At 34.4% G+C, this 16,375-nt stretch overlaps 1 protein-coding gene across 2 annotated transcripts; it reads right to left on the bottom strand.

Annotated features, from left to right (window-relative positions):
* Nucleotides 1–163: 163 nt before the first annotated feature.
* Nucleotides 164–15,924, bottom strand: lyn (LYN proto-oncogene, Src family tyrosine kinase). Of its 2 annotated transcripts, none has more exons than XM_055202090.2 (13): nt 15,719–15,924; nt 12,303–12,379; nt 11,918–11,969; nt 11,212–11,308; nt 11,037–11,135; nt 10,842–10,945; nt 10,049–10,198; nt 9,811–9,963; nt 6,329–6,511; nt 6,110–6,186; nt 1,540–1,693; nt 1,329–1,460; nt 164–1,118 (listed from the first exon to the last, which is right to left on the bottom strand). In XM_055202090.2, the coding sequence occupies exons 2-13, from the start codon at nt 12,372–12,374 to the stop codon at nt 916–918; spliced, it is 1,476 nt and encodes a 491-aa protein (XP_055058065.1). In that variant the 5' UTR covers nt 12,375–12,379; nt 15,719–15,924; the 3' UTR covers nt 164–915. The 2 variants fall into 2 exon arrangements, with proteins under 2 accessions (XP_055058065.1, XP_055058064.1); XM_055202089.2 differs by having other exon boundaries at nt 12,246–12,379; nt 15,719–15,918.
* Nucleotides 15,925–16,375: the final 451 nt, after the last annotated feature.

Raw genomic sequence — 16,375 nt, 5'->3', positions numbered from 1 at the left:
TTGTATTTTAAACTGCCTGAAAATACAAACAAAGCTTTTAAACAACTGAATGTCTTGTGCTCGTGCACACTTGGTTTGCAGTGCATGGATTTCATCTTGCCTTTGTTATTTAAAACAAAGCTAAACTAAAAAATATGTACATGTGTGTAAATAATAGGATTAATCCTTGTTATTGCATTGCATGGTTTAATATATACAGTTGGAGTTATAAATGCTTGCAGAATCGGCAAAATGTTAATAATTAAATGGATGAATTATAAAAAGTGTAGTTTGTTTTTTATTTAGTACTGCCCTGAATAAGCTGTTTAACATAACAGAGGTTTACAGTTTACATACATAAAGAGCCTGGAGGATTTTTTGAAGACCAGTGGGCAGTTTAATGGCTCAGGTCAAACATTTATATTCCACATTTGGTCTTGAGAGCCCACAAGCATACATAAAGCTACATTTACAGCTGGGAATTTGTATCTTAAACAGGGGACAAATCATAAAAACAATTTTAATATTTAATTAATATTATTAATGTGCGTTGTGGACTGTATGTAAACATCTTACTTGGAAGAACATATTCAATGCAGTATTAAATTTAAAACCAAACATCGATTTTTCATCGATTACATTTTGCAGATTCTGCAAGGTGTTTGTACATTGACTGTATATATTTTAATGATATATTTTCATTGCAAAAATTGTTTGCAAACATAGCCACTAAAGTGTGAAATATTAAAGGATAAGAGCAAAACAGGCAATTAAAACTTCAATTTGAAGCAGAGGTAGAAAATATTAACCTTTCTTACTTAAAAGTAAGCAGACTGATTAAATGAATCAATTAGTTACATATTAATACATAAATCTACAGATAAATCATTGATCGTCATGAAACAGTACAAAGATGGTGAAAACGGCTGTGCAGGCTCATGGTTGCTGCTGGTACTGGCCCTCAGTGGCTGTGTAAAAGTCATCCAGTACACTCTGAATATAGTCAAATGTGGGACGGTCCTCCGGTTTATTCTTCCAACAAGAGTTCATGATGTCATAAAGTTCAGGCGGGCAGCTTTCAGGGCGGGGCATCCGGTAGCCTCTCTGGATAGAGCTCATGACCTCACTATTACTCATGCCTGGAGAAATATTCAAAGTCAACAACCATCACTTGACTGGAACTAATATCCTAAACTTATTTAATAGAGTTACACCAGTAGATGGCGACAAAGGAGATTGATTCATCACCACACTGCAGCTCTCTCCTGATAGTTTGTACTGTATAGCATACTGATGTCTCACAATGCTTTGATTCAACTCATACTAAATCAAAAACACACATTAATTACCTGGATAAGGGATTTTTCCATATGTTATAATCTCATAGAGGAGAACTCCAAAAGACCACATATCTGATTTAATGGTGAAAGAGCCATAGTTGATTGCCTCAGGTGCCGTCCATTTAATGGGAAACTTTGCTCCTAAAATACAGAATACATTCAGAAACTTAATAAGATGTTGAATTTGTTTAATTTGACCACTAATGGAAGAAAAGCTCACCCTCTCTGGCTGTATATTGGTCATCCTCAATAACTCGGGCCAGGCCAAAATCAGCTATTTTGCACAATAGACTCTCTGAAACCAACACGTTAGCTGCTCTCAAGTCTCGGTGAATATAATTCTTCTTCTCGATGTAGGCCATACCTTCTGCTATCTGCAAAGATACACCCAAAAACATTTAAAAAACAGTTATGCATTTGGCACATTTATCCAAAGTGACATTTAACGTATACATTTAATTAGTTGTGTGTTGGCCAATAAATCCATAATTTTGGCATTGATTTAACAGTTCTCTTCAACTATAACTAAGCAAAGACAGTCCCAATGTTAACATGATGTCCATGAAAAAATGTGTAGTGCTACATCAAAGAGTACAAAATCTAGATCAGGTGTCTCCAACCCTGCTCCTGGTAAAGCTGGGTACACACCACAAGATAATTGGGCTGAATTTGGGCAGATTTTCCCAATTACGACAATCCTACACTGTAAAAACGGTAATTTACCGTAGATTTAAATTTATGTTATTTACTGGCAAGAGTTTGTTCAAAGGTAAATAAATATCAACTATCAACAAGTCTTTATGTTTACAGAATAAAACCATATAATAACCGCCCCATGCAAAGCATTCCGAGAACCAGAAATCATCATCAACCTTTTTCAGTTTTTTGCTTCAGATTTTGTTTCCCAGAATGCTTTGCTTGATGCTGTTTTTTAGTTTTACTCTGTAAAGACCAAGACTTGTAAAAGCTTAATGTTCATTTCACTTTGAACAAAATGTTGCCAGTAAATAACATAAATTTAAATCTACGGTAAGTTACCGGCAACCCAGCTGCAATAACACTGTAATTCCTATGGAATTTTTTTACAGTGTAGGTAAAGTCTCGATCGTCTTTGTGGTTGCACCGATTATCTTACTAAATTTTCCTTTGGTGCCCGGTGTGTTAAGAGCGTCTGAATCTGCTCGGAAGCACGTCGGGGCCGCTCTGATCGCAAATCAACATCTTTACGATCAGAACGCACGCTGTAGATTGTCACGTAAAAACAAAATGATACACTGTTTGACTTAACTGTAATTTCTACAGTTACTTACCACAAAATGCCCAGTAAAATACCATAAGTTTCTTTTCCAGTTCATTACTGTAATATGAATTGCATTATGGGTATTAACATTTAATTTACAGTGATTTACTCTATGTTTTTAATTTGCGGTAGACTCCTGTAAAACAACAGCAGTAGTGCTACTGTAGTTGAATGTTTGTTTATTCGGTTATAAAAGCATATAAAATGGAAAAATAAAATATATCTATGAAATGAAATACATTTTATTTGTTATGCTTTTAGCAGTAAAGCAAATTTCAAAATGTGAATTGTTTTTCAGCAGTGTAAATAATTTATTGAGAATTGTAGATAGAAACAAGAAAGGGAATATGGATAAATGCTTGACCGTCAGATTTTAATTTGACCTCAAGACTTCAAAACACTAGTGACGCCAAGATTTGGCTCCTCGGAGTGTCGGGAGAGTGACAGGAGAGGCTACTTAGGGAGTGTAGCGAGTAATTTTCATCAAGTGAGACTGTGGTATTGTTATGGACCTATGACATGGGCGACCTGGGTTTGATTCCCCTTCAAGGCAATATTTCTTTAAACTAGGTTACAGTAAGGGTATTATACTGTAAAAAGGAACTGCGGTAAAGGCATCACACTGTAAAAAACATGTACAGTTATGGCACTGTAATGGGGCAGTTACAGCAACGCCTATATACAATAAAAAGTCTAAAAGTGTACCCAATCAGAAAGCGAGGTTAAGAAAGATGAAACCATAACAACTACATGGCGCAGCAGGCACAGTCCAAAGTGAGATCAGCAGTCCGTTGTATTAATGCCATTTCTTTATGCCCAGTGTTCGCTATATTTGTTTACTGTGAAGTCACGTTTGACCGTGAGAAACATTGGCCGAACTCTGCGATTTCCTGTGTTCTCCAATCAGTTAATCTGATGGTGGTGCGTTGTGTGCTGTCATGACCACATAGCGGCACTTCACACACTACAGGAACGTGTTAAGTTTAAAAAATCTTTCCTGCAGACTTCAGTTCCAACACACCTGTCTGTAAACACCTTGATTGGGGTTGAAGCTAAAATCTGCAGGACGGTAGACTGGAGATCCCTGATCTAGACAGTGAAGTAACCATTTGTGGGTTTTTTTCCACTTCTGGACAGGGTGTAGTTGGTTAATTTTAGCTGCACAAGCCACTGTAGAAGTTGCTTTAACACAGGGAAAATGTTGATGTATCACTTCCCCATTTGCATCCTCTTTCACTCTCTGTAACAGGATGTGCAACTTTACCATTTGGTGTGGTTTTACCAGAAGTAAAAAAAGACAAATTCACAAAACCTACTAGAATGTTTGGACACACTGGAAAAACCCTAAGCATTTAAATAAACACAACAGTCATAGAGAAAGCCTTTAAATATGTAATTTATATGAATAGTTTTGACTTTAAGTAGCCTTTACTATAAAAATATACAGTATATTGACCCATAACTAGTGATATATTGCTTTCTACAATTCATTACACAGGTTACCGCAGATTGACAGTTTTCACGTTATTTATGTTTCATGTTAAAATTATGCCTTTGTGTGTGTATAATGTGATTTTTTATTCTAGAATAAAAAAATTGCCATGCTTATTCTTAGTTTCGAAGTTACCACAGAAAAAAACTTCCTCTTTTTCTTCAACTAATGGAAAATGTGACATCACACACAAAAAAGCTGAAGTAACATCAGCTATATCTATAAAAATCAACCGCCGGGTTAAGTTAACATATAGGGATGGTTTCCCGGACAGGATTTATCGTAATCCCAGACTAAAATGCATGTTTGAGCTGCTTTAATTTTAACACACCTTGTACAGTTTTTTAATTTAGTTTTTAAATTATGGCAACTCATTCATGCATTTCAGTCTGGGACAAACCCTGTCCAGGAAACTGCCCCATAGAGCAGTCATTCTCAAACCTTTTCAGCATCTTTAGTTTGTCCCCCCCCCCAAAAAAGTATGACATAAAACATTTTTAAAAATAACATTTGAATTAAACAAAACTATCTCTCTGGGGTCACCTAAGGCATCCTTGAGTACGTTTTGACCTGCACTGACATTTGTGCTTTTTTCAATAGCTTAAAAACATAATAATGGCAAAGTCTCATAACGCTGTATTCAGCACAAACTTGGCTACAATATTATATGAGCAACATGTATGTACGTGTTTTTATTTTTGAGAGAAAAATGTTTATGCTGAGTTTTTGATAAAGCTAAATTTGAAATAAGTCCACAAAACCCATACTAAACATGATTATACAATTTAGTGCTGTTGGTTAGTAGCCTTGTTTTTCTGAGGTTTAATTACACAAAATTTATGGTAAATTCATGTATTTTATAAAATCTCATTATAAATCTTGCGGTCCAGTTTGAGAACCACTGCCATAGAGAATGGCCAAATTTGGATCAACCAGGGGCGTCATGCACCAATTTTTTTAAGGAGGCACAGTGTGCACAGCTCACAGAAATTTGTGCATACACAGACATCAAAGGAAATATAGAGTTTTTAGTCTTTTCCATGGCACTTACATTTCTAACAATCTGAACACCCCTGCTTTCATGCAAAAACCTCCAAAACAAAAGTGTTGACTAACTTATCAAATACTATTTAATCGGAATAATGACATATTGGTATCATATTTACATCTGAAACGGCATGTTTTATAAATGTAAGTTTTAATAAATTACTAGTTTAAGTGTGGCATTAATGCATTTTTCAGAACAACTGCATTATCCTATAAAATTAATGTAATTTTAAATCCGTAAAGTATAACGAAAATGAAATGAGCTATAGCTATGTGACTGACTTTAATGTTCAATAAAGATAAAATTTTTTTTTAGATAAAATTAATAGAGGAACGTATTTTTGCATTAAATTTTCCCTTATATGCAACATGTGTGATTCCACGCCCCCGTGAACTCTGGCGAACTTTGGCGTTGTACCAAGATGAATCTAGAAATCTACTAATATAACGTCTAGACTGTCACATTTTAAACCATACATTTTCTACACAGAGGAGGTTAACTGCACATTACCGTATGGGGTTTGGAAATGTTGTGAGCGTTTCTTACACGTTTTAATTCCTCAGATAGCAAAATGCAGCAGCAACAACAAAGATCTTGTGAGCGCGCTCAGACGCTGATGACGTCTGCGACTGCGCTGTCTGCAGCGTCTGCCGCCAGAATAAAGTAATGTAGGCTAACACGATCAAAACACTATCAAAACGGAAAAGTGACAAGGATGCAGCACAGAATTGATAATATTGTGCATATTAAACAGATTAAAAGTCAAATAGCAGATTAATGAGAGCCTCTTTGATTTTGAGGTTGCATGCAAAATCCATTTCCCTCGAAACAACAACAACAACAACAACAACAAAAAAACATGTGCCCCCTCAGTTTGAATGGGCATGCCTCTGGGATCAACCATGGGTTAAAGCAAGCCAGCAGTTTTTAAAGTGTAGGAAGTTATTTACCTGCGCTGAAAAATCTATTAGCTTTGGTAACTGTGTTTTGGAGCCTGTGTCACTTTTCAAAAAGTCCAATAAGCTTCCTGCCAGGAAAAAAAAACATTATCATCACTTTAAAGACACGAGGAAACAACAACAAACAGACAAAGACATTAAAATGTTATCAACATAAAATGTAATATCTATAGTAAATTATTTATAATAGCTTTCTATTAATTTCTTTACCATTTGCCATGAATTCAGTGATGATGTAGATGGGCTCAGTTTTGGTGACCACTGCATAAAGGCGCACCAGTCTATCATGCTGTAAGGTTTTCATAAGGTTTGCCTCCTCTAGGAAAGCCTCCACTGACATTGTGCCCGGCTTCAGTGTTTTCACCGCCACTTTTGTGCTGTTATTGTAGTAAGCTGCAAACCAAACAGATAAATAAAAAAGATAACGTTTCACTGCTTATAATGATAATCATTCCTGTTCAAATGGTTTCATTGTTGAATGGGACCAGTTAGATCACAAAAACTTAGCAAGAATCACAAACTTTTGGGCGCATCTATTGGCAGAGCTGTAAAAAAACTTTAATAGTATGTGACACTGAATCCTCACACTTTCTCACCAGAGGTCTTATGTAACTCACAGCTGTCCATAAGCCCAACACTTCTCAGAACTGATGACACAGCACCGCTAAAGTGAAACACAGTAACTAACCAAAGAGAAGTGAAATGACATCAAATTTATTTCTCAACTTTGAACACGCAAGCTCATCCTTTGTTTCTTTTAAACAGCATTTCCTTGTTTTATAGGCGACTTCAATACCTATTATGCACACTAATCCATCACACAATTTGTGCACTATCCAGTCGAATCAAAGCACATTTTACAGTGCACATTGTTTTAAAGCAACTTAAAAATCTTAGGGGGGGGGGGTTTCCTGGACAGGACTTATCGTCCCAGACTAAAATGTGTGTTTGAGCTGCCAAGATGCACACATGTATTGTTTTTTTGTAATGTTTGATTGTAAAAACTACTTAAATGTCCTAATATAACTAAGGCCTAGTCCTGGATTAATCTAAAACCTGTCCGGGAAACCGCCCCATAATGTTTTTGTATTTAGTTCTTGAGTGAGGAACAACAAGGATGACTGATAAGAAACAAAGGTGTTAGTATTACTTGGCTATACGTTGTACGTTATTCGAGTAGATTATTTGGTAGGCGATGTTTACGACAACAAAGAAATCAGGATTTACAAGTTACAAGGTTTACGTTTACATATGTGACCCTGGACCATAAAACCAGTTTTCAATCGCACGGGTATATTTTTAGTAATAATAGCCAACAATACATTGTATGCGTCCAAAATTATTGATTTTTCTTTTACATTTATATATGTATGAAGAGTTTGATTCCAAAACGCGATAAACGTCATAAACGCCCCAGAGTGTTAAAAAAATGAGTTACTGAAAAAATCTGTATTGTATCAGGTCAGTATTTAAAAGTAAATTCTTAATTTTACTAATAATTTTAATATCCACCGTGTTATTGGAATGCAATAAATCCGCTCAACAAATCACAGCGCACCATTCCGCGCATTGAATACACACGGAATCCTAGTTTTCCTCATCTTGCACTTCGTGATCAACAAACAAACAAAAACAAAATAATACTTTAATGGCATTAATAAACCTGTGGTGGTTTTCTGTGATGGAAAAGAAACGTAAGACATCAACATCTAATAATTTATGCAAAAGGAACTCGGGAGATGGAAAATGCCGGCTATATGCTTGTTCTCCTGACAGCATCAAGAGTCTGTCATGCTAACACATTGACCCCAGCGGATCTTATGAAAAACTTTACATTATTTTACGTGAAGCCAACAAAAATCGAGCAGGATCAAAACATTTACAGCTGATGGCTGTGACAAAAAGTTCAGTGACGACGTCCCAAGTATAACCTCAACAATGACAGTGTTCTTAACATGACAAAGTGTTTTGATCAATGCCATTAATGTTTATTTTTCAATCAGTGTATACCACTAGTCAACTAAATGAATATAACATGGCAAAGATGAATGCACATTTATGGATAGATTAAATGGATTTATAGCATTTCGAACATGTGTGATGTGCGAAAAAACACTTGTCATGGATTTATTGCATTTTGCGGAAAAAAAATCAGTTTTTATAATAAATCTTTGAAAATAAAATGATGGATTAGAATTTTTTATGTTATTATAACCTAAAGAAATTGGTATAGAAAACATGTTTTTACCGAAATTAGTCAAAATGGATTTATATATATATATATATATATATATATATATATATATATATATATATATATATATATATATATATATATATATATATATATATATATTTCACCCAAAATCCAGATTTTGGAATAGTTGTATCTCAGCCATATATTGCCCTATCCTAACAAACCACACAGCAACGGAAAGCTTATTTATTCAACTTTGATGATGTGTAGCTCTAAATAATAAAAAAGACCCGTATGACGTTTTATGCAAAATGACTTATAAACAAGGAAACATATCGGGGTGGTTTCCCAGTCAGGGTTTAGATAATCCAGGACTAGGCCTTAGTCATATTAGGATATTTAAGTATTTTTTTCCAAACAAAACTTAGAAAAAACAATACCGGTGTGCATCTTGAAACAAAACAATTGGTGTTTTTAAATTAAGGCAGATCAAACATGGATTTTAGTTAGGGCCTAGGATAAGTCACCTCTTAGGGGTGGTTTCCCGGACAGGGATTATTTTAAACCTAGGCCTTAGTTTTATTAGGAAATTTAACTAGTTTTAACAAGCATGCCTTACTAAAAACATTACTTTTGTGCATTTTGAGGCAAAACAAAGGGCATTGATGTATTTTAAGATATGTCAGTGCAAGCTTTTTTCAGTTTGGACAGCTCTTACATTTACTTTAGTCTTGGACTAGTCTAATCCCTGTCTGGGAAACCACCCCAAAATGTTTTGTCTTAAATGAATGATAAGATGATGATAAGATGAAATACACAAGATACCCAAATGATCATCTTAACAGTTCAGTCCAGTAAAGTTCTGTAACCTGGCTAAACATTTTGTTGCGAATAAACAACAACAAATAGAATTAAGCTTTTCCATACAGTTTCAGTCAACATAGAGACTTAAGAGATAATAGTGCTGTGCCAACAGTGCCAACAAGGTCACAGAATTGTAACGGAAGCAAGGGGCGGCCAAGATCCATTTGTATATTTGCAAAGACTGCTTCCTGCAATTCATCATGTCGGCTTAACGGGAAAGAGGGACATAAATGACAAAATCCAAATGCAAATCCTGCGTCAATTGCATAGCAGTTTCCTCTTCAGATCTTACTGATAAGAGCAGGTCATGTGTGTGTGTGCTATCAATCCACACTATAGGGGCCATTCATTCCCGAATACACAGCAGGAAGACTTGAAATTTGAATGCGTGTCACCACACACACTTTTATAGCTCAAAGAATGAGATCGTAAAATTAAACCTACATGATGTGTGCTTTGGACTCTATAGATCAAGACGATCAATATAATGCGTAGAGAAGATACTGACAGAATTTAAATAAAGCTCAGCGAGAGTAACATTATAAGCAAAGGCATGTTTATAAAATTAAGCAATTTAACAGATTTATGTAAATCATTGTCAAGCATACAAGCTTTCATTTTCTTAACTCACCCATCCAGACCTCGCCAAACTGCCCTGCTCCAAGCTTCTTCACCATCTTAATGGATTCTTTGGAGATTTCCCAGGCATCTTTGTCCCACGGTTTTTGTGCTTTGGGCTTCTCGCAACATTTCTCTAACTTTCGACACAGTCCATCTGCTTGTTCTATGAGAAAACATTGTGATGTGTATAAATTTGCAAGAAGAAAGTTTGGAAAATGTTTTACAGATAATGTTAATATAAAACTTACTGTGGTAATGTTTAATCATGCTGCTGATGTCAGTGAATGTAATTTTTGGAGATATGTAGTAGCCGCCATTATCCAGGGATCTGATCTTGTAATGTTTAACAACGTCTGACCCCTGAGCATCCTTGTCTCTAATCGACAGCGAATAACTTCCTGAATAACAACAACAGTTCAGTGTGTTGTTACAAATTTTCTTTCACCCTCAGGGTAAAAACAAATGGGAATTTCCTGTAAAATCCAGGCTAACATCTCATAATCTAAGATTAGGGGCATCAAAGTTTGATTCACTCATTTCAATCTTTGACATGGCCTTACTCAGTCAATATTAATTATATCAACACTGTAAATAATTTTTGTTGTTTTAACAGTTTTTTGCTGTTTTTCTCAACAGTTTCTTACTGTATAAATTGCTTACAGTATGTTATTGTAGATTTGTTGTTTCAACAGTATTATTAATGTATTTTCAACAGTTTTTTCTGCATAAGTAAAGTACAGTAGGATACTGTAGTTTTCCAATGCATTATGGGAAATATTACTCTGAATACCATCCAATGGCAAAACACAATGACAAACGTCCATTTATATTTTTATTTTTTGGTTAGATATCGAGTTTAATTAATGTTTTCACATCAGATGCTCAGTATGTTCCTTTAACATAAATCATGCGACCATTTCTGAGGCTTTAACGAAATTACGCTAGCCAATTCAATAGACACATATTTTCACAGAATGTTCTTTACATCACGTAAGATGATTTAATGTAGAAAACAATACTTTTTTTCACAAACATAAATACCTTTTGATGTTTCACTCTCTCGTAGGAGGTAAGATCCGGGTTTGTTAGCAGGTGCTAATAGCTGTCTCTCTGCATCCTTTCTAGTGATGTCTTTGAAAAACCACCTACATAGTGTACACGTGAATGAAGATCAAGTACTCATGCATGTATTAAAGTTAAATGAAGCATTTTATTTGTGTATCGGATACAACTTACTCTTCTGTCTCCATAGTGTCTGCTTGTCCAACATAGTTTGATGGAATAAATCCTTCCTTTCTTGTGCTCAATGATTTTGCCTTCCACCACTCGCCATGCCTAAAAAAAATATTTTTCATGATACCAAGCTAAGAAAAATAACTAAACTAGAGAGAAAAAAATGTCATATACTCACTCTTCTAGAACCTTTAATTTTTCTCCTTTTTTAAAACCTAGATCATCAGGGTGTATAGCTTCATAGGGGTACAGGGCGATGACTATTTTAGCTGACTCTGCATAATATAAACAAGATCAGTTTACTAAACACTTCAAAGTATCAACGAGATTAGGATGACTTTGGGACAAAGGTTGTGTCTCATTACACTTCCTAGTTCCTTATTATGTAAATCAGTTTTAAAACACCAATGGCTTAATTGTCAGTTAAGTCAATTACGATGTAATGCAAAATGTAGATGCTATTTATTTATACCACGGGGCTGTTGAATGCTTTATTCTGATTGGTTGAGAAATATTCCACAGGTATCCAATATTTATCGAAAAATGCACACGTGAACTGTCAAATGTCTTTAAAAAACCACCAGAGCAATGTCTGCGGTAACCGTGGTATAAGCGGAATAGTTGACTCCGGTCCTTTGAATCATTTGAAAATAATGCAGACCTGCGGTGTAACGGCACTCCGTTTCATGTTGTGCCGCTTTACTACCTTAGGTGTGCATTATTTTAGAATAATTCAATGGCCTGTCGTCAATTATTTCTTACATATATCACAACAACATTATCGTATAACATTGCAATCCTGCATTTTTAATAAGCAAAACAAATATATGATGAAAAATATTACAGAAAGCATATAACAAAAGTTTTAAGAAACATTTTCCAACCTTCCAATTTTTGAAACACCTGACCAGGTAGGAGCTCTGTGTTTGGATTATTCTGTAAAATAAAACACAGATATGAAGCTTCCTCAAACAAGAGACAGTCATAAATATTACATTTACATTTTACTTTATGCATCCGGGAGACACTTTCAAGCTTTTTATCAGTATGTGTGATCCCTAAGAATCAAACTTTTCATTGCCAACGCATACTATTTAAGCTACAGGAAAACTGTTTTAAATTTCACTAAACAGTCAAATCAGGTCAATACAGCAACATTAATATTTAACAGAAGACTGAATGGTATTGCTCCCCATCTAACTCGCTACTTACTATAGGAGGCTTACGGTAGGTTGGATCTCTCACATAATGAGTTTGGTCAGTACGTACGGGCTGCTGTTTGTTCATATCAAGCACACCTCCATTTTGGTCATCATCCAACTTGGATTTTTTACAACCCATGTTTCCTGAAATGAAGAGATTGACCACTGTCATATATACTGTAAATGCTGTATAGTAGAAATACATACAGTATTGAAAGTAGGAATTTAAGGTAGGAAATTTAATTTAATAATAAAATAGTATTAAACTATAACATTACAATATTATTGAGGTTAATTGCATAATGGTAACTATTTATTATGTTACTTATACGTTTATGCATTTTATGTTTTTCAGTTGATTTTAATGTAGATTGTAAATTTTAATCAGTACACTATAAAAAAGGGGTTATTTTCAACCCAGTGCTGGGTCAAAGAGGGACGAGCCCAGCCCGTTGGATTGTAATTCAACCTTTGCTGGGTTGTTTCAACCCAAAATTCTGGGTTGTTTTAACCCACACTGTAAAAAATTATTTGCTGCCTTAAATTTTTTTGTTGAATCAACTCAGATTTACAAGTCATTTCAACTTACTATTATTTATCTTGAGTTGTTATAACTAGATGAGTTGTTATAACTTATAAAATACAGTTGAAAAAATATAGTTAATAAAACTTCATTTTATAAGCTGTAGCAACTCATCCCTTGTCAAGACAAACAACAGTACATCTGAGCTGATTCAACAAAACAAAATCAAGGCAGCAAAGATTTTTTTTACAGTCCATTGTTGAGTCAAATATAAGCATTTTCTGGGTTAATTTAACCCAATGGCTAGGCTTGTCCCTTTTTTATCCAATGCTGGGTTAAAAATAAGCCAGGATTTTTTTAGAGTATATGTTACATGGGGTGCTAATTTGCACTTAATGCAAATGCAAAGCTTAATTGATAAATATTAAGTCATTAATTTGGGACCACAATCCAACAACTTCCTCTTTCAACATTTAACTTTGAGTTTGGAGCAGCCAATCATGACATTAGCTACTCTTTTTGTTTATTTAATTTTTTATATTTTTGGTCATTAAACTAATTTAATACATCATGTCATATATTAAGATACAATGATGATCAACTCCATGCTGCGTAACGTGCGTTAAAGTAGATCAGGAGATGTTTCAAATCATCTAGTACATAAGGGTGCTGTTTCCTTATAATGAATATCCTGCACAGTAAGTCATAATAGTAATATGAGTACTATATAGTCTGGGCATGGCCTATGTGAAGATAAGAAACAACTTGGGAACCTATTACAGCAAATGTTATTGCTCTGAGGAATGATCTTAATGGTTTAATATAAAGATTAGTAAAAGCCAAAAATCATTAAAAAATTAAAGTGTTTCAACCATGTTGGCCAAAAAGTTGTCTTTAAATAAATGTTGAGAGCAGTATAAGCACTGTGCAAATTTTTGTTCTTTTACTATTTAGTTCTTGTGATCAAGCACCTGCCCTAAATTGTTTTTTGGATGTGCACACATTTTACTTTTTTTTTAATATAAAGATAAACCAAGACGATTCTGGGGAGGGGGTTAAGATTAATCCAGGAATAGGCCCTAGTTATATTAGGACATTCAAGTAGGTTTTACAAACAATCCTTTTAAAATGAATGTGTTAAAACAACACATGTTGTGTCTAGTTAAGGACTACACATTTAATGTGTTGCCCTTAACTAGTCACATATCTGTGTTAATTTTGGAACAACACACTTTGACATATGTGTTAAAATAACACGCGTGTTAAAATAACACACTATGTGTTAAATAGGATAACACAAAACAACGTGTAAAAAATTAACACATCCTTACTTAGAGTGCAGTGATATATGTTAAGATATGTCAGTGGAAGATGTTGTTAAATTCATGCATTTTAACTAGGACTAGGATAAGCGCTGTCTGGGAAACTTCCCCACTGAGTTTCATACTTAAACCTAAAAAATTCTCTATAAAAATGTGCCATTTTTTCCTAGATGATAATGCGGATAAGTATTTTTTGGTTCTTTGTAAAAAATGCTAGTTGACAGTTTTAGTAAAGAAACAGAAACGGGATTATCAGGGGGAAATGCATGTTTAGTACGTATCTTAAGCCATGCACTTAAAAGCAATGAACAGAAAACACAGAATTACATCACTTTTATATTATAATGTAATTTAAAAATATACTTTTATATAATATATCTAAAATAATTATATGTAGCAAAACTCACATCTTTGTATATTAAATTAAATAAAACACTTATAGTCTAAATGATTCATTAAAATATATAAACTGAAAGACAGATGACTGCTTAAATTCCCCTAAAATAATAATAATAAAAAAGGTCTCTTTAAAGAGAATGAAGCACAATAACCGAGCATGATTCTATCTACTTCCATCATGTTTTGATCAAAAGCTGCCTTCCCTCCGGGAGACGTTTAACGGTATTGGTAAGCAATTGCTTCCGCAATCTTTGGTATTTCAGGAAATGTTTAACATTGTTGCCACTTGACCAAGTCAGTGCCATATTGGCCAGTGGGACTTTTCTCAAGGGTCATCTGTAAGAGCACTTGGATAGCAAAAGTACGCATCATACATTGCCTGTACAAATATAACCTACTGTAACTTAAATGTTTCAAAAGTGATTAAATACTATATGTGATTTATTGGTTTTTAAGGTTCTAAATAACATCAACTAAAACACTGTTGTGTGTATATTTAGTTGTCACTGTCAGCAGGAAACTAGTAGCACGACTATAATGGCAGATGAGGGGCAGATGGGGCTGCACACTTCCTCCTTTGACCAGCGTCTCTCTCTCTTATAGGACGTTCAACAAGACAGGAAAGACCACAGCAGACCTCTCATCTACTTCTGACTTTAACACTACAGCCTGTGAGGCCACAGATCTTTTCTTTTTTATGCTTTGTGGCTAACACTAACAGATTATTATTTTCAGTTGTTTTAAACAAGAAACATAATCTATTCAAATCTGAAAATAACATAGACGAGCCTAAAAGCATATTTACATTAAGCGGCGTGTTATTATTTTTAAAATATTAGCTATGACGTTGTGAGATATTAATATCGTTAATTATGAAAATATAATAGGCTAATAAGTTCATCTTTAATCTCCCGGAAAAACTGTAAGGATTTCCCCCAAAGATTTCAAGTGTTTTATTCCTAGAAAATAATTAACCGGCTCTGCCCTCGTTTTTGAAACAGAAACATACGGTTTCAAATGAGATTTGAAAGGTTTCAAATCAGTCAATTGTCAAATTATTTAAACCTATCACAAAATAAATCGATTTTATAAAATTATGCAAATACTGAAACCAGTAAACGCGCTAAAACGTTATGGTGTAAATCGCACATTTAACTTACTGAAACAGCGCAACAGACTCTTATGAAGAATTTGCTATAGGAAACCACATAAAACATCGAGGGAAATAAGTCGACCTACCTGTCAAATGTCAGATAAAGTTGTGTTAACTTCAAGCATTTAAAGCAAATAATTTGAGAGAGGAATCAGCCATGCGAGCACACACACAGAGGAAAAACACACACTGCAATGAGGAACCAGAGACTGGACGCCTGCTGTTTTACTGCTCTTTAACTTCCTGGTACAATATTCAGCATGTTTATCTGATGTCTCATTTATATGTATGCATAAACCGCAGTGCACTAGCCTAAGACTGTAAAGTGCAGGCTGAAGTACAACCAATAAAAATATCAAACCGCTAGTGTGAACATTTGTCGGAAGTTAGCCTATAAACATGTATAGTTCAAACAAAAATACCTTCATAATACACTGAATGCCTCTGATTAAAGGTAAGTATCTGTATTTGAACGCTTGCTAATTTGTTACTGTTTTATATATTAACCGTGGTTTTACTACAGTAAATAAAAATATGGTTACTATAGTTAAAGCATGATTTCTGTAGCATTAGTTTGCCAATAGTAACAATATGCCAAAAAACATGGTTAATTGAGAAAATACATGTGATAGGTAGATACTTTTAGGTAAGATTAATTAATAAGCATTTAGTAGTTTAACTTTTACAAAGAATAGCCACTGGTGTGCATTTTGAGACTAAACAATGGCACTGATATATATGTT

The sequence above is a fragment of the Misgurnus anguillicaudatus genome, chromosome 2, assembly GCF_027580225.2.
Source record: "Misgurnus anguillicaudatus chromosome 2, ASM2758022v2, whole genome shotgun sequence".
NCBI lineage: Eukaryota > Metazoa > Chordata > Actinopteri > Cypriniformes > Cobitidae > Misgurnus > Misgurnus anguillicaudatus.
Note: the sequence above shows the minus strand (reverse complement) of the source record. Positions and strands in the feature narration are given on the sequence as shown.

Bases quoted from the DNA above. Each gene is read 5' to 3' on its own strand.
- lyn (XM_055202089.2), bottom strand. From the start codon at position 12,374: ATGGGTTGTAAAAAATCCAAGTTGGATGATGACCAAAATGGAGGTGTG. The intron at 10,199-10,841 runs GTATTTATGTTT...GTTGTTATTCAG, and splicing joins AGAGAGTGAAACATCAAAAG to GAAGTTATTCGCTGTCGATT. The intron at 9,964-10,048 runs GTAAGTTTTATA...GTTTTCTCATAG, and splicing joins CATGATTAAACATTACCACA to AACAAGCAGATGGACTGTGT.